Source organism: Mus caroli, chromosome X (genome assembly GCF_900094665.2).
Source record: "Mus caroli chromosome X, CAROLI_EIJ_v1.1, whole genome shotgun sequence".
In the NCBI taxonomy this organism is placed as follows: domain Eukaryota; kingdom Metazoa; phylum Chordata; class Mammalia; order Rodentia; family Muridae; genus Mus; species Mus caroli.
The window spans coordinates 80,178,912-80,199,832 of NC_034589.1; the positions used below are offsets into that span (position 1 = coordinate 80,178,912).

The window sequence follows — 20,921 nt, forward strand, 5'->3', positions numbered from 1 at the left end:
CAGAACTGCTGATACACAGTGGTAATTCTTCCTCACACTCACTGAAGGTGGCTTTCTATAGATGTATAGGAAGGTATTTTATCCATATTTTGTGAAGAGCTACTCTGGCAATTCAAGTGAGGGCTTTTAAGAGTTTAAAATTGGGTAAATATTCATTAACTTGGTTCATCAAACTTTTCCATTGCATTCTAGATCATGAGACAAACAGATAATGAATTCAGAAAAGTTCTTAGCAACTTTAATCAAACAATGGCCTATAGAGTTCCTGTATCCAGGGCCCTCTTGCCCCTTAACTAGGAATTTCTACATTCTATTGGTATGTCAGTAATTGTTTTCTGGTTTGCTTCTTCATAATAGGGGACGAACAGGGAGGATCCGTGTCCTGTCTTTTAAAACTGGCATCATTTCTCTGTGTAAAGCACACTTGGAAGACAAGTACAGATGTAAGTCGTGTGTATTAACTCTGCATTCTTTTATTGATGTTGTCTAATTACCTTTGTTCTAGATGGGAAATGATATTCCATTCTTATTTGACAGCAGGTTTCTTGCATAAGTAAGATACAGAGCTGCTTTTAAAGGGTCATAAAATTTGGGATGTGCTGCTTCCTGTCAGACAGTAAATTGAAGGTATTTAAATAGAGAATGAGGATTAGCTTCTCCAGTCCGAGTATTATTTTATGTTACATTGACTGTGTCTGAATAAAACACATGCACCAAGGGGATAAAGTCTGATTTTCTAACCCCTTTGTGTAAGTCAGGAAAAGAAATGTGAAGGTTTAATCCCTGCATTTCCCCTGCATTTGGATTCCCGTTTAAAGAATGCTGTCTAACATTTGTGTTCAAAACACATTGTTTATTTTATAATCATCTTACTGCAAGTTGTACTGACACATCCAATTCTGTGACGTGACTAACATTTTACTGTCTGATGGATGGCTAGCTTGGTATTTCTTAAAAGGTAAATAGCACCCTCTAGAATTTTCTTTTGATTAGCTATTGGGATCTTCTACTTAAAAATATAAATTTAAAATAAAAAGCAAATGTTAAAGGACTGATAGCTTGGATGACCAAGTTACCCTCTGTGTCTGTCATGAATGGAGAGGACTGTTTATGTTTTTCCCCTTGAGATGCTTGTAAGAAATGCTTCCAGGAGGAATTGAACGAAGCTAGTCTGCTCTGGCTTCCTCCTAAGAAGATGAAGAGGTTTTCTGGGTATAAAGATTGTCAGAAGCCAAAGAAATCATGGCATTGCTACAAAGCCACCTGTGCCATGGTGCCCACTTTTGTGGAGTAAGCCATAACATACACAAACCACTGAGGCACTGACTTAGTTCCCACAGGAATTTTTCTTTCCTAAGAACTAAACAAAAGAAAATAAAACCACTCCCACACAAGGAGAAATATTTTTTAACCCTTTAAAATTATTTTAAATAAAACAATACTTCTCAGTGCTTTCCTCTTTTAAATATTATAGTTCCTTGATTTAAGTTGGGCGTGTTGCCTTTTAAAAAGACATGGGTAGGGGTGGCTCTCCCTGTGTTCCTTCCTGTCTCCACTTGCTATTTATAAGTTTAAGGCCATCCTTGACTACCCAGTGAAACCCTTTCTTCCAGAAAACAAATACAGAAACAGTAAGACAGATACAGAAAATCAGTGATAGTATAACATGATATAAACTAATTACACATAGGCTAATCACACATCCTGTGTGAGCATATATGCCAAATCTCAGTAAAGCTTAGTGGGCTTACGACTCTGGAAAGAAGACCTGATTTTGCTGTATCTTTTCATGTACTCACATGCTTTTGATTAGTTATACGGCTCCTGGTTATAAAATGCTGTTGTAGGATTCATATCATATATATAAGAGTTACCAAAGGATTGTGTTTTGCTTTGAACAATTCAGGTGTGAAGAATATATTTAGGGAGCTGATGAGCCAGCTCAGTGGGTAAAGATACTTGCTGCCAAGCCTGTTAACCTAGGCTACATCCCCAGAATCCATATGATAGAGGGAGAAAACCAACTTGTAGAAGTTGTCCCCTGACCTTCAAGTGCTCTAATTGCATGCATACATAATAAATCAATAAAAATGGAACTTTTGAAAGTACATGTAGAGTTGGTAGTGGTGCCATAGATAAAGGCCCTTGCCATTGCAGCTGATGATCTAAATATGGTCTTCAAGACCCACAAGGTGGAAAGGAGAGAATTGACTCCTTATAAGTCTTCCTTTGACTTGTACACATGGGCCACAATAATGTGTGACTCCCATTCTACAGATAAATAAATGAAATATAGAATACATGTAAATTTCACTTCTTTGCAGGGCTATAGTGTATTTAAATTTTCACACATGATACGTAGGTAGTGATGATTAGCCTAATTTATAGAGATATATTCTTATAAGCCTAAATTAGCCTTAATCTCTCTCAGCCTAACATAGAGAAAGCCATGAGTTCAGTTCCAAGAACTATATAAAGCCACACACCTATACTTACCAGTCAGGGGTAGAATCAGGAGAATAAGAAGTTTGAGGTTATCTTCAACTCTATAGCATGTTTACCACCCCCTCCACTACCCCCCCAAAAAAGAGAAAAGAAAGATAAAAAAGAAAAACAGTGAGCCCTTTTGTGGGAATATTGGCTATTCCTGTAAAATAGTTCTCACATTGAAATGGACATTAGGTTCTGCTTATGTCCACTTATGCTTTGATTTTTTATGATTCTCTTCTTTCTTTTATAGACCTTTTCAAGCAAGTGGCAAGTTCAACTGGCTTTTGTGACCAGCGTAGGCTGGGTCTTCTTCTGCATGATTCTATTCAAATCCCAAGACAGTTGGGTGAAGTTGCTTCCTTTGGGGGCAGTAACATTGAGCCGAGTGTCAGGAGCTGCTTCCAATTTGTAAGTTACTCACTTTTTTCCATTTATTTATTTATTTATTTATTTATTCATCTTTGTAATGCTGAGAGATAGAACCTAGGGCATCACAAATGCTACACAACAATGTAACTCTATGAGTGCATAAACAGTCTCCATATAGAACAGAGTTTCCAGGAGCCTAAGCTAAAACCAGATGTCACAACAAAGAGGTGTGGAGGTGACCCTGGGCTGCTTTCTATGAAGCATGAGCACTTCCTTTGTAAGTCTGTAAGTGGGGAAAGGACCACCCCCTCCCCAGCAAATAGTAACATGACCTCCATTGTTTAACCACAGCTATGCCAGTGATTTTAGCTCTATTTAAATTAGACTGATCTGCAGGAATAGTGTGATCTGTCCTTGTTAGCTGTGAAGCCAGGGTGTCCCTATCCCTCCTTTGACCATAATCTGCACAGTAATTGGATGTCTCTCCAGTCACTATCCAGCTCTTTTGTTTTTCTGTGTGTATGACAAAGCAAATGTGGTACCACCAGTCCACTCCATGCCCCATCCCTACCCCCCCACATATACATACACATATCCAGCCCTCCCTATAAGTCTTATAGTAAGAGCTAAGGTTTGTACTTTTTTCCTACTGTCTATTTGATCAATATACTACCATTCTTGTTCATTCTGCCTTTTCCTGCCCTATTGATTCTCTCTGTCCTTTCTTTTCTGCTTCTCCTCCTCCTCCTCTTCCTCCTCCTCCTCCTCCTCNTCCTCCTCCTCCTCCCCCCCCTCCTCCTACTTGTCCTTCTCAATGCCTAAGCACTCGGCTATGATAGCCATGTAGGCTGTTTCTATTTTTGGTAAAGTATGTAGTATCAATAGGTAGTGCTATAATGAACATCTTCATGTAATTGTTGCTTTTCTTTAAAATCAATCTCTCTCTCTAGTCTCTCTCTCTCTCTCTCTCTCTCTCTCTCTCTCTCTCTCTTCCTCCCTCCCTAGCTCCCTCCCTCCTTTTCTTCTTCCTTCACCCCCTCCCTCCCTCCCTCCCTCCCTGTGTGGGTATGTCTGTGTATGTGTGTGTGGTTTTCTTCTAGGTATAAATGTGGGCATGCATATACCACAGAGGATAACCTTGCATATAAGTCCTAACTTCCCATCTTGTTTCAGAAAGGGTCTCTTGCTCTTTGCTAGTATATATGCCTGAAAAGCTGGCCCACCAACTTTCAGGGGTTCTCCTATATCTGCTTCTTCTTTTGTCGTAGGACCAGTGAGATTATAGACATACAATGTGTTGCCTGGCTTTTTATAGTTTCTAGAGTTCTGAGTTCAATCAAGTCATTATACTTCCATAGCAAGCACTTAGACCACCAAGGCTCCCCAGTCCCATTTATTTTCTCTGACATTGATTCCTTTGGATAAATTCTCCAGGAATATAATGATCAGATTCAAGGCTATAAATATTTTTTGTGGCTTTTGATTCATATTAACAGATGGCTTTTCTTCAACAACTCTTTCTAGTTGTAATGCCACCAGAATTAATGTAATCAGATATTTTCAAGACCACATTATTCACTGTATTCTTATGTATTTTTAAATGTTACAAGCTGTTTTACTTATGTGAGGTTTCTTAATCCATTCTAATCCCATTCACGATGGCTAAGATTTATAAAATTGAAGTCTTTTACCACAGACTAAGAGAAAATCCCAGGAAGCTTTCTTGGCAGAACCCTGTGACTATTTGGATCGTAAAGCAGTTTGACTCTTTAAGAGTTTTGATAATATGATTTAGTTCTTTATGAATGTGTACAAAATAAGCCCACTTATTATGGCATAGGGCACATTTGAATTATTTTGCCAAAATGGTGGCAGACTAGTTTTAAAATAGATATGAGAAATAAGTACATTTTTCACCATTCCAAAGCATGAACACACTGTCATTATGATACTTTTTTTACATGTTGCTGTAGTAATATCAATTCTAGAATATCAATACTACTAACTTTCATATAATGAATTCTAACAACTGTATATAATAAAGATCTCTTTTTTAAAACAAATCAGTTATACAACAACATGCACTGATATAAGTGGCCCCCTAATCTTTGTTTTTCTTTTAGTAAAATTCTTCTTTTTGAGTTCAAGCTATATCATGCATGCACTAGTATTCATAGGTTAGGAACTATATAGTGTTCATGTATGTACCTATGCATTGTATCTTAGGTTAAAAAAGTAAAGATAAGATTATAGTGGTATTGGCAGCTGTTTCTACTGTATGATGGCCCCTGTTGCAGAGAGCTATGCTTAGGACTCGCTGTCACCTTCCTGTACTGACTCATTGGACAGCTATCACCCCTCTTGCTGTTGTAGTGTCTCTACTTGGATTTGGTTGTCAGGTTAGGGGGCTATTGAGCTAGAGCTCTGTTTCCCCTGGTGAGGAGGCCAGCCTGTTCTGCCTCTGCTTTTGCTAGTTGCCCCTTCTCCAGCACTCTGCCTCTCTTACAGGATTACTTGCCTTCTCTGTACTAGCCGCGCTCTCTTCTCAGCATTGGCATTTGAACTCAGTCCATCTTGCATATTGATTGAATGCTTCTGTGCTAGCTGGCAAGCTCCTGGAAACTTCTTTTGTTAGTTTGGGGAGAAACTGACCAATAGATGTCCAGCGATAACAAGTGACTTTCTATTTGCTCCTTGCTTTTTTTCTCCCTTATTTTCCTTCTTTGGGCATTTATAATTTGAGAGAGGAAGAGAGAGAGAGAGAGAGAGAATACAAATACAATGTTTCTTTTGAATCCTTTCCTTTCTGTCACCATCTTTATCTTGTTTCTCAGTCTGCTCATTGCATGTACACACACACATTGTTATCCTAGGAAGCCTAAGTACACACTATAGTGCCTTTCTTTAGTGGGAATGTCCTTTTATGTACTTTAAAGAAAAGTATTACCACATGGCAACCATCATTAAACGTCTCCAATTTCTTTCCATTTTCTACTGGATAAATTTTAGTTCTTTATTGTAGCCCTCAGATGTTTTCTACTGTAGTTCCATAAGCATTGCTTTGAGACATTGCATTTGATACCTTAGAACAGCCACACCTCATTGTTTGCATTTAGCATGATTATACGTAATATCACGACTACTTATAAAATTTTGCTTTTATTCCTATGAATTTGCTCACTGAATTCTCATTCTTTTGAGGAGAGTACAGTGGGCAAGCTTTGGAGGTTTTTGGTTTTATGTTTGAACAACTAGTCTGTGAAAGCCTAGCCTCCCTTAACTAATAGAACAGTTAGATTCTCATCTTTATCTGCCACATCTTCCCCAGATATGCTCTTTTTGACACCTTTTCCCAGCCTGCTCTCAAGGGCACACAACAAACATTTCATCACATTTGTCCTGGATAGAATAAGATGTGCTGTATATAACATGGGATAGGCAAGAATTGTTGAGGGGATTGGTACAGTCAAGTATTGATGAACTGTGCGATTATAGTAGAGTGGGCCCAGATGTGGCTTATCTTATTGGGAGACTCTTAAGTTGTAATCATTTCCTATCCGTTTGAATGGCTCCATTGTGAAGGTTTCCTTCAGGATTCTTGTTTCTTGTGCTCGCCCTGGCTTGCTTTTCCTCAACCAGGTGCTCTGGTGGTCACCTTGCCTTTCATTGTGCCAAAGGCATGCAAGTACAATGTTTGCACTGAGAAAGATAACAGTGAAAACACCCTCTGCCCTCTGTTTGAAGTGGAAGACCTTGGGAATTGGGAGGCTTGCTCCTTCTGCGAGCTTGTGCTCAAAGGTTGTTGCTATTTCTGCTAGCATGAGGAGGCAGTGAAGTGTTTGTTTCTCTTATTGATTCTTTTTTTTTTTTTTTTTTTTTGCACTTCAGGTGTTGACTTTAAAGAGTAGTTCTTCTGGGCCCTTTGTTTCTTGTCACCACATAGAAAACTTACTTTTTCCTATGCTAGTCTAGTTAGGAAGGTGTGGAAACTTCTAGTTCATGGTCTACTTGTGGTGGGGAGAAAGATAAATTTTCATGGACCAAGCTCTCTGAGTGATCTTCAGAAGGTTCCCACAGTTCTATGTATCCCCACCATCTGCTTACAAAGATGTAAAGGAAGTCACCCATCAGATCTAAAAAACAACAACAACAAAAAAAAGAAAACAAAAAGACTAATAACCCATATGGTAGCACACACATATATTCCCATTACTTAGGGGGCAGAAGCAGAAGGCTCACTACAAGTTTGAGGCTACCCTGAGCTACATAGTGAGTTAGAAGTCATTCTGGGTTACATAGCAAGGCCTTCTAAAATGAACAAACAGGAGTCTGGGGAGAGTTGATAATGGACTTGTACCGTGTTAGGGTCTTTGAACTGAGTATGGATTCCTTACATGCATGTAAAAGTCTACTTGTGGCAGCGTGTGCATATAATCCCGCATAAGGTAGAGCCCTTGCATGGTCTTGCTGGCCAGACAGCCTTGTTGAATTGGTGAGATCCAGATTCAGCAAGAGGGCCAATCTCAAAAAATAAGATAGAGAGCCAGGAAATAAATGAACTTACCACAAAAGCCTAGCAACCTGAGTTCAACCTCAGAACCCACATAAAAGTGGAAGGAGGGGTTTGATTCCACAAAGTTGTCTTCTGAAGTCAACATTGCATGCCATGATTCTTCCCCCGCCCCTCACACTGAAAAGTTAGTAGAAATGAAACCGTGTCTGTAGATATCGAAACCGTAAGTTTGTGGCATCTTCAGTAATAATACTAAGTGAAGCTGCCAGCACACTACTGTCCATGCATTCTCTGGGAAGTTGCCTCCTTTTGATAGTGATGGAACCATTTTGAAACTTGGCTGTTTTGTGATACAGCTTCAACTAGTGTGTGATTACTTTGTTCCTCTTTCCTATTCCCTTACAAAAAGGACATTGAGATAGGAAATTGATCTTTCAGACCATAATAAAGCCAAACTCACTGTGGCAGCAGGTCACAGACTGCCTGAAAGTACCTTCAGGTTGTCTACGGCTTTCCTTTTTCAGAGCAAGAAATGATGCTCAAGGAGAGGTGGTGAATATAGTTTGTCCTATACCTTTATACCAACTACTGGGCTTAACCAGTTCAAATACTGGTCAGGACTAATAAATAAAGGATTATTGTGTTGATATAATACTTATCAGTTTTAGGTTGCAGAGGGATGACATAAATTAATGAATATCTCCACTTTAGCATACACACCTTTATAAGAAATACATGGCTCAGTGGTTATGAGTACATACTGAGCTTGCACAGAACCTGAGTGTGGTTCCTAGCACTCATGTTAGGTGACGCCTGTGTCTCAAGTCCAGGGGAATCTGACGCTCTCTTTTGTAGTTTACTGGCATCTGCATTCATGTGCACATTCCTACAGACAGTCACCTATATATAAGTGACTAAATAAATAAAAAAAAACCCTTTAATCCATTTGGTTGTGCCTTGTTTGTTTTTAACTAAAACCAAATATTGCTTTTAGGTACAAAAAGTCTTCAGTGACTTCAGAAAAGAGTCATATGTCAGCAAATAGCATTTGGTATTCCTCTGAGACATACTTCCCTCCTCCACTCTGATAGGCTTTGTAGTATTTTCTTCTATAAACACTTTAATGACTTTATTATTTAGATAGACTTGAGTACACCAACTTTATATTCAGTATGCTTCAACTACAAATACTAGAGTGTCAAAATCTGCTCATTCTACATCTGTTTTCTGCCTCCTGCTGTATTCATACATTCAAAATGAATGCATTGCTGTTTCAACTATCTTTCAAATTTTATATTCATATGACAAAATAAATTTCATATGTGGAGTTGGAATAATATAGAACAAATATAGAAATAAGAATAAATTACAGTCTCAATTGTTAAAACAAGTATGTGTGTGTTTCGTGTAAAAAAAAACCACACAAGGATCTTTGGAATTGTGAAACTATATGTGCTTAAACAATGAAGTTTGTCTGTTTAGATGTAAAATCTCAAGGCTGCTCTGGGTAAGATTTGTACAGGTACATTTCTTACCTTCCCTGACTACTGATTTCTTGGTAGTATTATGAGGATCAAATGAGCCAGTAGGGGTAAACTGTTGTGGGCAAGTGCTAGTCGGGGTTCTAACTATGACTACCTTCAGTGTCTTGTGATATGAGACTATCATGTCAAGATAACAGTTCATTATACCTATAACTAAATATCTGTGGATTCAATTTGAAGCTCTTAAGGCTGTTTCTATGCAGATGTTTCTAGGCATAAAAACTGCCATTCTAGGAGACTTTTCCCCTAATTAGATATCAATTCTCAAGGCAATTGATTACATTTTATATTTTCATATTTCCATAGATAAATTATTAAAAAAAACCTTCCCCTTTTTGGAAGCCTATTTTGGATGCTATAGTCATTGCCTTTAGAGCCCCTTTGGACTGAGGGATGCATATGTATATTCATTGAGGTAGCCTTTTGTGGAAGGTAAGTTTTATCATGAATTAGCATTTCCAACTCACTTTTTCTACAGATAGGAACAGAGAAAAAGAAAAGTGCAGGTCAGTGGGTTTGTTCACTTACTTCTTTTGCTGTGATACTAGGGGCTGAACCCAAAGCCTCATGCTTGAAAAACAGCCCCCCTCCCTTTCTTTGGCTTTAAATCTGTTTTGAATCCTGGATTAATGTTTTTATCATTTCAATATTTGTGCTAATTCATGGTAAAAAAATAACAACAAATGCTTCATGATCAAGGAAACTAGGAAATAAGAAGTTCAACATTTATCACTGCTTTCCTCCCAGTATTAAGCACTGATTTTTTTTTTAACTTACTCATTTTATATGACTATCACTGCCAGCTCCTGATTATCCCCTCTCACAGCCACCACCCACCCCTCCTCCCCTTCTTCTCTGAGCAGATGAAGGCCCTCCTGGGTATCCCTCACCCCAGGCACTTCAAGTCTCTGTGAGGCTAGGCACTTCCTCTCCCACTGAGGCCAGAGAAGGCAGCCCAGCTTTAAGAACATATCTCACAGACAGGCAACAAACAGCTTTTGGGACGGCTCCACTCCAGTTGTTTGGGACCCACATGAAGACCAAGCTGCACATCTGCTACATATATGTGGGGAGGCCTGGGTGCATCTCAAGTGTGTTCTTTGGATGGTGGCTCAGTCACTGATTGCCCCAGTGGTCCAGGTTAATTGACTCTGTTGGTCTTCCTGTGGAGTTCCTATCCCCTTTGGTGCCTGCAATCCTTCCGCCTGTTCTCCAGCTCCATCCACTGTTTGGCTGTGGGTGTCTGGATCTGTTTGAGTCAAACCTACTGAATTTTTTTTAATGGAAAGATATTTTCTAAAGATTTAAGGTGAAAAAGTATAAAACTTAACTTGTGGAAGATTTTGATCTCATCCAATGTCTTCAGCATATCTTGACTTATTCACCTGGTAGCTAGCTATACAAGTTCTTATTGTACTTACATTTGGATTTTTTTTCAAGCCAGGTTTCACTAGATAGCTCTGGCTGGCCTGTAAACAATTTTAAACATTTACTTATTTGTGGTGTGTGTGTGTGTGTGTGTGTGTGTGTGTGTGTATGCAAGCACACTCATATATGCACGCACATACAGCTCTTGTAAATGCTGATCATCTGCTTCCAACTTGTCAGCTCTGAGAATGAACCTCAGGTCCTCAGGATGCTGGGCAGCAAGTTACTACTGAGCCATTAAGGCAGCCCCTTAATAATGTTTTATGATAGCTTTTTAAAAACATTTTGAGACTTGGGACATATGCATGCTGTGCAAATATTAGGACCTGAGTTTGGATCCCAAGCAGCCCTGTAAAAGGTAGCCATGGTTGCATGTACCTGTAAACTCAGCTTGAGGGTTGATATGGAGATAGGAAGATTGCCAGGGCTTTCTGCCCAACTACCACCAGTCAAGATTCAGATTCTTTTAGCCAACTGGGTTTGTGAAATATCCTGTCCCAGAGGAGTAAGGTCAAAAGTGACAGAGCAGGATTCTCGGAGTCCTCCTCTGGCCTGTCCACACACATGCAAAGCCCACCCCCCCCACACACACGCACACTGTGTGTACACATCACACACAGAGTGAGTTTCATCTGTTTTCTTTTGTAATGCTACATTTGATTTGGTAGAGTAATATTTACTATTCTGTGTTCAGTCCTGAGTTTAGACAAATATATAAAGTATATATAACAGTTCTAAAATTCCTTGGTCTTCATTGTCATTGTGCTCATTGCCAATCAATGGGAACTACAGCTCTGCACTTTTTCTTTCTCCAATTTTGCTTTTTCCTCAACTGGGCTTTAAATAAGCACAGGAGGAAGCAATGGAAGAGTTTATAAGATTCACCATTATATAAAGCATCCTTCTCTGTATTTGATAACGTATGTTCTATAGCACCGCAGGTAGATGGGCACTTCTCCATATATGTAGAACTCTTTGTCATAAATTCCTAACACTGAATATATGAAGGGATTTGCATAGAACTTCAAATTGGGCTTCTGGGCTCTAAGGCCAGGGTGTTAATTGCTGTATTAGCCAGGTGGAGTGGAGAGCCTGAGGTCAGGATAGGTGTCCTTGAACATGTAAATGAAGAGTGGATAATCACCATGTGTTATTGTTTGGGCTGATTTTTATCTTTAATGGGTGATTCAGAGTCCTGATTAATATTTAGAGCAGTGACTGCTGGCCTCCAATCTGCTCATTATCTTCACAACTTTAAATAAAATACTTGATTTCTACCCAAGACGGCAGTTCTGGGAAGCCTTTTCTTTCTTATTTCAAGACAAGTCTTGACCTTTCAATCTCCACATCAAACGAGATAAAAATTCTGGAAATGTACAAGAACTCATTTTCATGACTGGAAATGCAATTTAGGATCCCAGAAAAGTCCATCTATATGGTGCAAAGGAGGGTGTTTTAGGAACCATAATGAGAGAGTAGAAAGTGAGTTTTGTGTTAGGTTCCTAGCTTCTTGAGGAGATTTCACAGTTTTATGCTATTTATCTTAACACCAATTGAATGCCTTCTCTATCTATACTTGTTAAAGACTCTTTTACCCATCCTCCTACATTACATTTTCATATGAAGGAATAACTTGAGAGAAATGGTGGTTCCCAGCCATTATTTTATTTGAAACACTTCAGTCACTAAGAGTTGATAAGAGAATAATGAATAACCATTTGTGCTATGCATCTCTCTAACCATTCGTTTTTGCTGTATACATAAGTATTACTCTCAGAGTCCTCTTTGTGTGCTGTATGTGAGCATACATGTGCATAAACATCCTTTATCGTTTACTATTTAAAAGGAAAGAGGCACCACAACACAAACCTCAAGATTTGACTACATATACCTTTCCTATAAATCCCAGGTCCGCAAATCAAGACACAAGAGTCTGCTACTTAACAAGGTTATGTTTTTACATGTTTCCCAGTAGCTATGTGAGTGGCAATGTTTGCTGCCATTTACACAATTTACATGTATTTAGTAGTTTATCCAACAACATCCACAATGAAAAGTCCCTTTTGGTCTAGAGTGTTCCTTATATTAGCTATTTTCAAGATCCAATCAAGACTCTCTCTCTCTCTCTCTCTCTCTCTCTCTCTCTCTCACACACACACACACACACAAACACACACATACTTTAGAATATATATATATATATTCTGTAATATATATATTCTATATATATAGATATATATCTATGTATATATCTATACATAATGTAATATATATTCTGTTTTATATATATATTATATTCTATATATATAGAGAGAGAATATATATATAATATATATATATAGAATATGATATATATATTCTAATATATATATATTAGAATGGTTTACAGGCTGTGATCAGAGTAGTCCAATAAAGGCTATCTGTCAAGGAAAGATCAAGAATCCAGTAGTTGTTCAGTAAATAAGGCCGAACTGAAGAATCAGCTGCTCTTCAGTATACTTTTTGTCTTGTTGTTTGCCAGTGAAGTAATAGGATAGATGAATTCGCCAACAAGAATGAGGGCAAGTAGGCAAACCAAAAGCTTTCTTCTTCCATGTTTTTCTTTTTTCAAAAAATGTGGCCTGCCACCAGAAAGTGTGGCACAGATTTAAGGTGACTTTTCTCACTGTAACTGATCTTTCCAGGTTTGCCCCACTGCTTAGGTTTTAGTTGGTTCCAGACCTAATCAAGCTGATGACCAAGATTAGCCATCACAGTCCCTCAACAGTTTTTATTATTTGAATTTTTCAGTTTTTTTCATCATATTGACATTTTTTGAATTGGTACAGACCAGTTTGCTTTTTTAAAAAGGACACTGTACTTATTTTATTTTATATTTATGGGTGTTTTGCTTGCTTGCTTGTCTGTGACAACATGTATGTACTACCTACCCTACGGAGGCTAGAAGATGGCCTCACATTCTCTGGAACTGCTGTTATAGATGGTTGTGAGCCACCATGTGGGTGCTGGGAACCAAACTGCCATCATCTGGAAAGAGTAACCAGAGCTCTTAACTGCTGGCCTACCTCTCTAGTTCCCAGACCATGTTTCTTCTGAATATTCATGTTCTGGATATCTCCTCTCCATCATGATCAGCCTTTAAGTTTTGGGTTCTTTTATATTTGTTTGTTTTGTTTGAGTTTTTTGTCTGTTTTTGTTTTGCCAGAAGATTGAACTCTCTTCTTATAAGTAACACTAATTGTATTGAAGTGGTGTTGGCACATATTTCCACTAGTACCTCCTTTCCCTCTGCCATTAGAAAGTAATTGTTGAGACTCTGTGGCCATCCTTAACAATCTTTGGTGTTAGCATGTATGTAATCTTGTGCAATCCAATTATTCTCTTAGTGGTGGCATGGTAGGGTTTTCTAATTCTAACATTCTTTTTGAATGCACGACTTGGTTTTCTTATATGAAGAAGTACTTCCACCTCCCTACCCGCACATTTTCTCGAGCATTAGTGTGAATGTACAAATGATGTTTCTCCTATTTGAACTACTTTGGAATATTTTTACTATAGCATTATTTTAAACAGCAATGTACAGAAACAATCGCTTCTCCTCATGGAGGCATAAATATTTTCATGTTAACATATTCTTCTGTGAACAAGACTAAGTCGATGCAGAGAAACATATAACTGAAACGGTATGCTAATGAAGATTGAGAAGGTCATCAGTATTTCTGCTTCACCCTGTCCACCACCCATTTTCTACTTTAATGTATGTGTTGACTCAGGCCTATCAGCCTGTGCAGCTCACATATGCCGTAACATCTAATGCCCTGAAGAACATGTATTGACAAAACCAAAATGTAGGAAGGTGATCAGAAGATATATAAGTATGCATTCATCACGGTGTTTCAGAATACTCCCTTGCATGCCAAATCACAATCAATATGTTTTTCCATAGACAAGTGAAGAATTCAATATAAAATTAGGTACCTCTACATTTCCTTAAGAAGAGGTTTCTTAGCTATGACAGCTTAGGGCTTTCAAATTATGGAATCAAAGGTTTCAAAAGAATTTTGGAGATCAACCTCTATGTTCCCATAGGACATTACTTTTGTCCTCCCTTTTTAATACTACTTTAAGCATCTGTATTTTATTATTAAAATAATACTCTTGAGCTATGTCTTTAACCTCTTTGGGGCTAGCTTTTTAATCTGTAACATAACGTTAAAACAGATTATCTTAAGAGTTACTTATCCCCAGGTTTCTTTGATTATGTGCTAAGTGTTCCAAAGGCAGAAAGGAAAATAGATTACTGTACTTACTTCAAAGCTTGGGCATTATCAGCAAAGTCTTACCTGATCTGGGTAATAACTCTTGCAAGAAAGCTGTAGGGCAAAGGAAACAGTCTTGTACATAGAATGTGACCTTTTACATGAAAACAGATGGTTCTCGGAAGAGAGGTAGCATACACTAAGAGCAAAACATGAAAAAACATTGTGTGTACCACCTCAAATAAATGATCCCTTGTGTCCCTACACTAGTTTCCTCAGCAACTCAAAGGCGAAACGCAAGTATCTGTGTCTAGGAGGATGAAACTGTCACCTTCTTTCTGTTTTATTTGCTACATGCAGGTTTTGTGTAGTTTTATAGACGGATTTTTTTTTATCGCTCATTTGATTTTCATAAAAATTGGGATAGTTTGGAGGAAGAGTCATTAATATTCTTTACAACATGCGCTTGTTCTGCCTTTTATGTTCAGTGCTAGTGTAGACGTTGCTCTTATGTAAAATATTCCACTGATGCCCTTGGTAGATTTAGAGGTTGCTGAAGACATTGCAATAACAGCTCAGGGAGCAGTCAGAACTGCTTGTTCTATACTATCTGACCCTGACTAGCCACTCTGCAGTTGGAAATCCTTGTGTACAGCCTGTTCAATTCAATTTCGTAAAGGTTTCTCAATAGTACAGCTTTGAAAAATCAGGACCACAAAAGTTGAGCTGTTAACTGTTCATGTCATTGTCTGTTCACAGTGGCAGTGATGTTGAAATGATTATTTGGATTTATGAAAAGCACATCTTCCTAGGGAAAATAGCAAATGGAGTAGTCAGGAAGAGCAGGCTTTTAAAAATATGAAGTTTGTCCCCAGTGTTGTCTCTAAATGTGAATTTTCTTTAAATCAGAATTCTATCACCATACATGCATTTGTATATTTAGTTATTATTGTTCCTCTAACCTCAATTCATGCATACACGTATTTGTGCAAAGCACATATGCACACACATAACTGCACCAGCTCAACTGTCTGTCTGACTCAACATAATTATTTTTCATGATTAAATTAATTTCTGTTACTTTTTCAATCGCTAATGCATGGCATCGAGTTCCTGTTTGTGAAGCAAGTCAGGGTCTACAGTTTTAGCAGGTTTCCGTGCAACTCGTGTTCTGAGTCACTTTATTTGTCAGCCCCTTTCATTCTCTCTATGCACAGTATGTAAGCCAATATAGCATTTTACTCCCAGGCAACAGCCAAATACACCCATCACAGCTCCCTGGTTTCTGGCTTACAGAAGATAGCTGCCTACCTGCTAGGTTCCCTGTAGGACTCCCAGGAAAGTCTGCTGTTTGGTTATTACTGATGAACCATGTTGGTTTCTTAGTTCTGACATGTGAATCATGGCTATCAACCTTGGTGCTTATGATACATCAGGTCAAAATAATTGTAATTCTTTGTTGTGGGAGGTTGCCCTGTGTATCATGGGATGTTTTAAGAATGCTGGCTTCTGTCTACTGAATGCTGGCAGAGCCTCTTCCCACCTTTGTGTAGTAACCCAAAAAGTCTGCAAACCTTGTCACATGCCATCTGAGCTATACTTTTCACCCTTTGTTGAGAGCCACTGAGCTAGAGTAAAGATTTTCTTAAAACTCTCTATGTGAATTCTGTATGCTCTAAGTTAAATCGTTTTAAACATATCTACAAAGTCTACAGATAGTCTATAGACTTTTTGTGAGATACCATGAAAGGTAATCTGGCAGACACATTTGTTTGGTGCTTTGTGTTAGGGTCTCATGTAGCCCAGTCTGGTCCACTATGTAGCTGAAATTGGCCCTGAACTGCAGATTATCTTGCCTCTACCTCCCAAATGCTGGCACTAAGGCGTATGCCTAGCTGATATTTGTGCTATGCTATTTAAAAGGAAACTTGCAGCAGTTTGAGAAAAGGCATATATTGTTTTCTCCTGCTTAGATAACCTTTTTGAGTATTTTATGCACTGGTCCATGTTTACTGTTGTTGGTTTCATTTTAAATTTATTCAGCTCTTGCAAGCCTTCCTTTTTAAAATAATGATCATACTGAAAAGTAATTCCTACCAAAAATTAAATCTGCAAAATTTTTGTAGAAGGCCTGTGAAGCACAGTTACTGCCTTTGAATATCTTTCAATTTAGGAAAGAAATAATGGGTGGATAAACAAGTCTGGATTCTAGGTTTGTAGCTCTATTGTGTGAGAATAACGAGATACACACCCTTGGATAATGTTTACTTCTCAATATGGATTGTTTTTATTTGTTAAGTATTGACATTGTTCTCATAAATCTCAGAGTAGAAATGCTGGTTGTCCTCCCTTAAAAATAAGATCTGTAGGTTTTTGGTAGCTGAGATTTGTGGCTTGCTGAGAAACCTCTCAGTTGCAGTTGTTCGGTAGCTATGAAATGATGCTGTTATCCTGAGAGAAATGTGAGTATTCAGTTTGAACTTCGGCACCCAGTTGGTCTTATGATAACTAAGCAAGACATTATCTCCAAATTTACCATTTAATTCTGTTATATTTCTTATATATGTAGTTAAATCTTTTGGTTAGAAACTCCAAATATCAGGATTTTGTTCTAACTGCTTTCTCACTTACCTAAATTTGGATAAAAAGTGACATTTGTATAAAATCATTCTCCAATATGCTGTGAAGAATAACAGTAATGACAACCAATTGTTTTTCTGCACTTTTGAGCTAAATATACTGTTCTTTTTCGTTTCCAATTGCTTTCTTTTGTTGGAAGAAAGGGTCTCATGTATTTTAGGTTAGCCTGTTAGGACTCAGCATATAGCTAAGGATGACCTTACCTTCTGATTGGTTATTTTACTACTGCTTCCTGAGTGCTGGTATTACAGGTGTGTTACACTGAATCCCGTCTCATATGATGCTAGGGACTGAACCAAGGCTTCATATACACTACACAAGCCCTTCACCAACCATACTGTATTCTTTAATTCCCCCATTTTTCCCTGGACATTTGTGATAGATTAGGACAAAGAGATGAGAAAAGGCAAGATACTTCTCATCACAGTAGAAAGAACTGGGATAGCCTTACTCACGCATATGCTATGGATGAGGACAAAAAAGAGACATTGCCGAAACAAAAGTAAAAACGAAATAATGCTATCCATCAAAGAAGAGCCAAGGCTTAAAATTCCTTTTGTATAGTTGACTTGAAAGCATCATTTAGGGTTGAGGCTAAAGTGATCTTTGATAGGGACAAAGCAAAATATCTGAGGTTTTATGTATATAAAGAATCCATATACATTATTTCAATCCATTGTCGACATCATGGTTTTTTAGAATACCTCATCAATTTAGTATTGTTCCTACTCATGCATCCATACATATATCTCTTCATGTGTGTGTGTGTGTGTGTGTGTGTGTGTTTGTGCACACGCATGCATATATTTCCTGAGAATGATCAGAATGCAGTTTTAGTTAGATTTTCACTCTAAATCTGTTATATCTTTGTAGAAACTCGCCTGGTTTTTAATTTCTTCTTCTTTGTTGCCAGACAAAAGTAGAGGGGATATACCATGGGGATACAGAGTAGTTTTGTCATAAAAATGAAAGATGGAAACAGAATCAGAATGTGAAATCCCATATCTTATCTTCAGTACGGTCAGTTGGCATTGGCGAGCTTTAAAAGAGCCAAAATGATGGCTCTTGTGTCTTAAAAGCTCGGAAGAAAGTTGACAATTTCCAACCTTTAAGCACTAGAGAATCTATAGTATTTTGAAAGAGAACAGTCTATGGCTTCCCTTGGTAATTCACACTAATGCTTTAACAACTTTCAGCATCAGGAAATTCTTGCATGTGAGTTACAGCCTAAATTCTTCATGCTGCTTAAGCTGGTTTCTTCTTGTTCAGTCCCCAGTGGAGGGATAGAACAGCTGGTCACAAGACCCTATGCAAGAGCCATTCACATAATTGAAAACTGTTATTACATTGCCCTTTCAGTCCCTCTTTCTTGGCTGTTCTTTCCCTTTCTCCCTCTGTTTTCATGGCTAAATAATCCTGTTCCTCTTAAGCTATTCTTAGATCTTTCAAACCCCTTAATTATTGTTCTATATGTCACATCTCCTCTATGTTCTGGGTTAGTTGTAGCCACCAGAATTAGACAGATTTATTTTGTTTTTAATATAGTATATGTTTATTAATTCAGGAAGAGTTTCATACAATGTATTTTGATCATATTCACTCCTTCCCTAAACTCCCAGCTCTATCCCTCACCTCTCCAACAAATCCCAACTTATTGCTCTTTTTGTTTTTTGGTTTTTTTTTGCTGTAACTGGCCTTGAACTCGCTGTGTAGACCAGGTTGGCCTCTGACGCACTATTGCTGGAGCTAGTGAACAGCCAAAGCTCTAGCCTCTTAAAAAAATGACCTGCCAGGTCCATTTTGTGCTGCCCTTGGATATGGGGCCATCCATTGGAGCATGGTTCACCTACTAGAAGTCAAATCCTTAAAACTGATTGGCTCTCTTGGAAGCCGGCAACTTTTGTAACATATCTATATATCTATATATCTATATCTATATATCTATATCTATATATAGTGATCATAGCTTTCCTTCCCTTATTTTCTCTTGATCCTTCCCACCTACCCTACTCTACCTTCTTTCCCTCTTTCTCTTTAGAAAACTAACAGGCACAAGAGAAACACAGTGAGAGAGAAATCCACAAAACACAAAATCAAGGCTATAAATACAAGCAAAAGATCAGTAAGATGAAGAATGTTCAAACAATGCAATGTGAGACAAACTGTTCATAAATACTTTTGAGTTTATTTCATATCCATCTATTGCTGGGCATGCATGGGGTCTACCCTTAAATGTTGTTTGCGTACCCAGTGAGACTTCATTGGAGAAAATTGATTTTTCCTTTGCAAGCAGTTGCAAATTGGAGATAGATTTTGGTTAGGAATGGGGGCTTGTGTTGACTTACCCTGTTAGAGCTGGTTCATCATCTGCCTTAGACCTTTGTAGATGCTGTGCATGCTGCCACAGTCTCAGTGAGTTCTTGTGTGTGCCAGTCCTTTTGTGTTTGAAAGGCACTGTTTCTTTGTTATCTTCTATCCCCACTGGTTCTTACAATCTATCAATTTCTCTTCTGCAAAGTTCCCTGAGCTCTGAGGGGAGAGATTTGATGGAGACATCCCATTTTGTTCCAGATTTCTCATCCTCTGCACATTATCCAATTGTGAGTCACTGTGTTTGTTCCTGTCTACCATAGGAGGAAGCTTTTCTGATGATGGCTGGACAAGACAACTGATCTATAAAAATGGCAGAATGTCATTGAGAATCATTTTATTAATAAGGTCCTTTAGCTAGCATAACAGTAATGTTTGGTTTTCCCTTAGGTCCATGGCCTATCTAGTCTCAGGATTTTAGTCACCAAAGCAGTTTCAGGCATGGTCTTCCTTTCATGGACTGGGCCTTAAGGCCAATCAGATAATGGTTGGTCACTCCCACAAGCTTTGTGCCACTATTTCATTTGCACATTTTGCCTGCAGATCACCTGTAGATTGAAAGGTTTGTAGCTGGGTTTGTGTTTACCTTTCTCCTCTGGTAGTATACATCAGTACCATGAACGTTAGTCAGTAGGGATAAAGGCTCTAGATAGACATCAGCTTGACTTGTCTGTGTTCAATGAGTTGTATAGATGTTGTCTTCAGCAATAGGACCTTACCATCAATTCCTGATGAGCACCCAATAGCCTTGGCAAAAGCCCAGGTTTTTCAGTGGGTATCCATGACATCCCTTTGAATAGCCTATTGCTGGCACTGGGAGTTTCACTTGATAGTAAAATGTCGAGTTGCGACTTTACCTCTTCTATTATATGGTGACTCCACTTAGATTTCTTTCATGTAAATATATATTTTAAGAAGCTATTCCAACTTAGAATACCCAAGATATAAGATACAATTTGCAAAACACATGAAACTCAAGAAGAACAAAGACCAAAGGGTGGACACTTTGCCCCTTCTTAGATTGGGAATAAAACACCTTTGGAAGGAGTTACAGAGACAAAGTTTGGAGCTGAGATGAAAGGATGGACCATCTAGTGACTGCCATACCCGGGGATCCATCCCATAATCTGTCTCCAAACACTGACACCATTGCATACACTAGCAAGATTTTGCTTAAAGGACCCTGATATAGCTGTCTCTTGTGAGGCTATGCCAGGGCCTGGCAAACACAGAAGTGAATGCTCACAGTCAGCTATTGGATGGATCACAGNGCCCCCAATGGAGGAGCTAGAGAAAGTATCCAAGGAG

At 38.4% G+C, this 20,921-nt stretch overlaps 1 protein-coding gene across 8 annotated transcripts in view; it reads left to right on the plus strand.

The window, feature by feature from the left end:
• The window catches only part of Dmd (dystrophin), a 2,293,239-nt gene that overhangs the window by 2,195,127 nt on the left and 77,191 nt on the right, over positions 1-20,921 (plus strand). For all 8 annotated transcript variants that reach the window (XM_029473189.1, XM_021152893.1, XM_029473188.1 and 5 more), the window contains 2 exons: positions 358-443; positions 2,741-2,898. In XM_029473189.1, the coding sequence (XP_029329049.1) occupies positions 358-443; positions 2,741-2,898 (244 nt within the window). The remainder of the gene's footprint in view (positions 1-357; positions 444-2,740; positions 2,899-20,921) is intronic.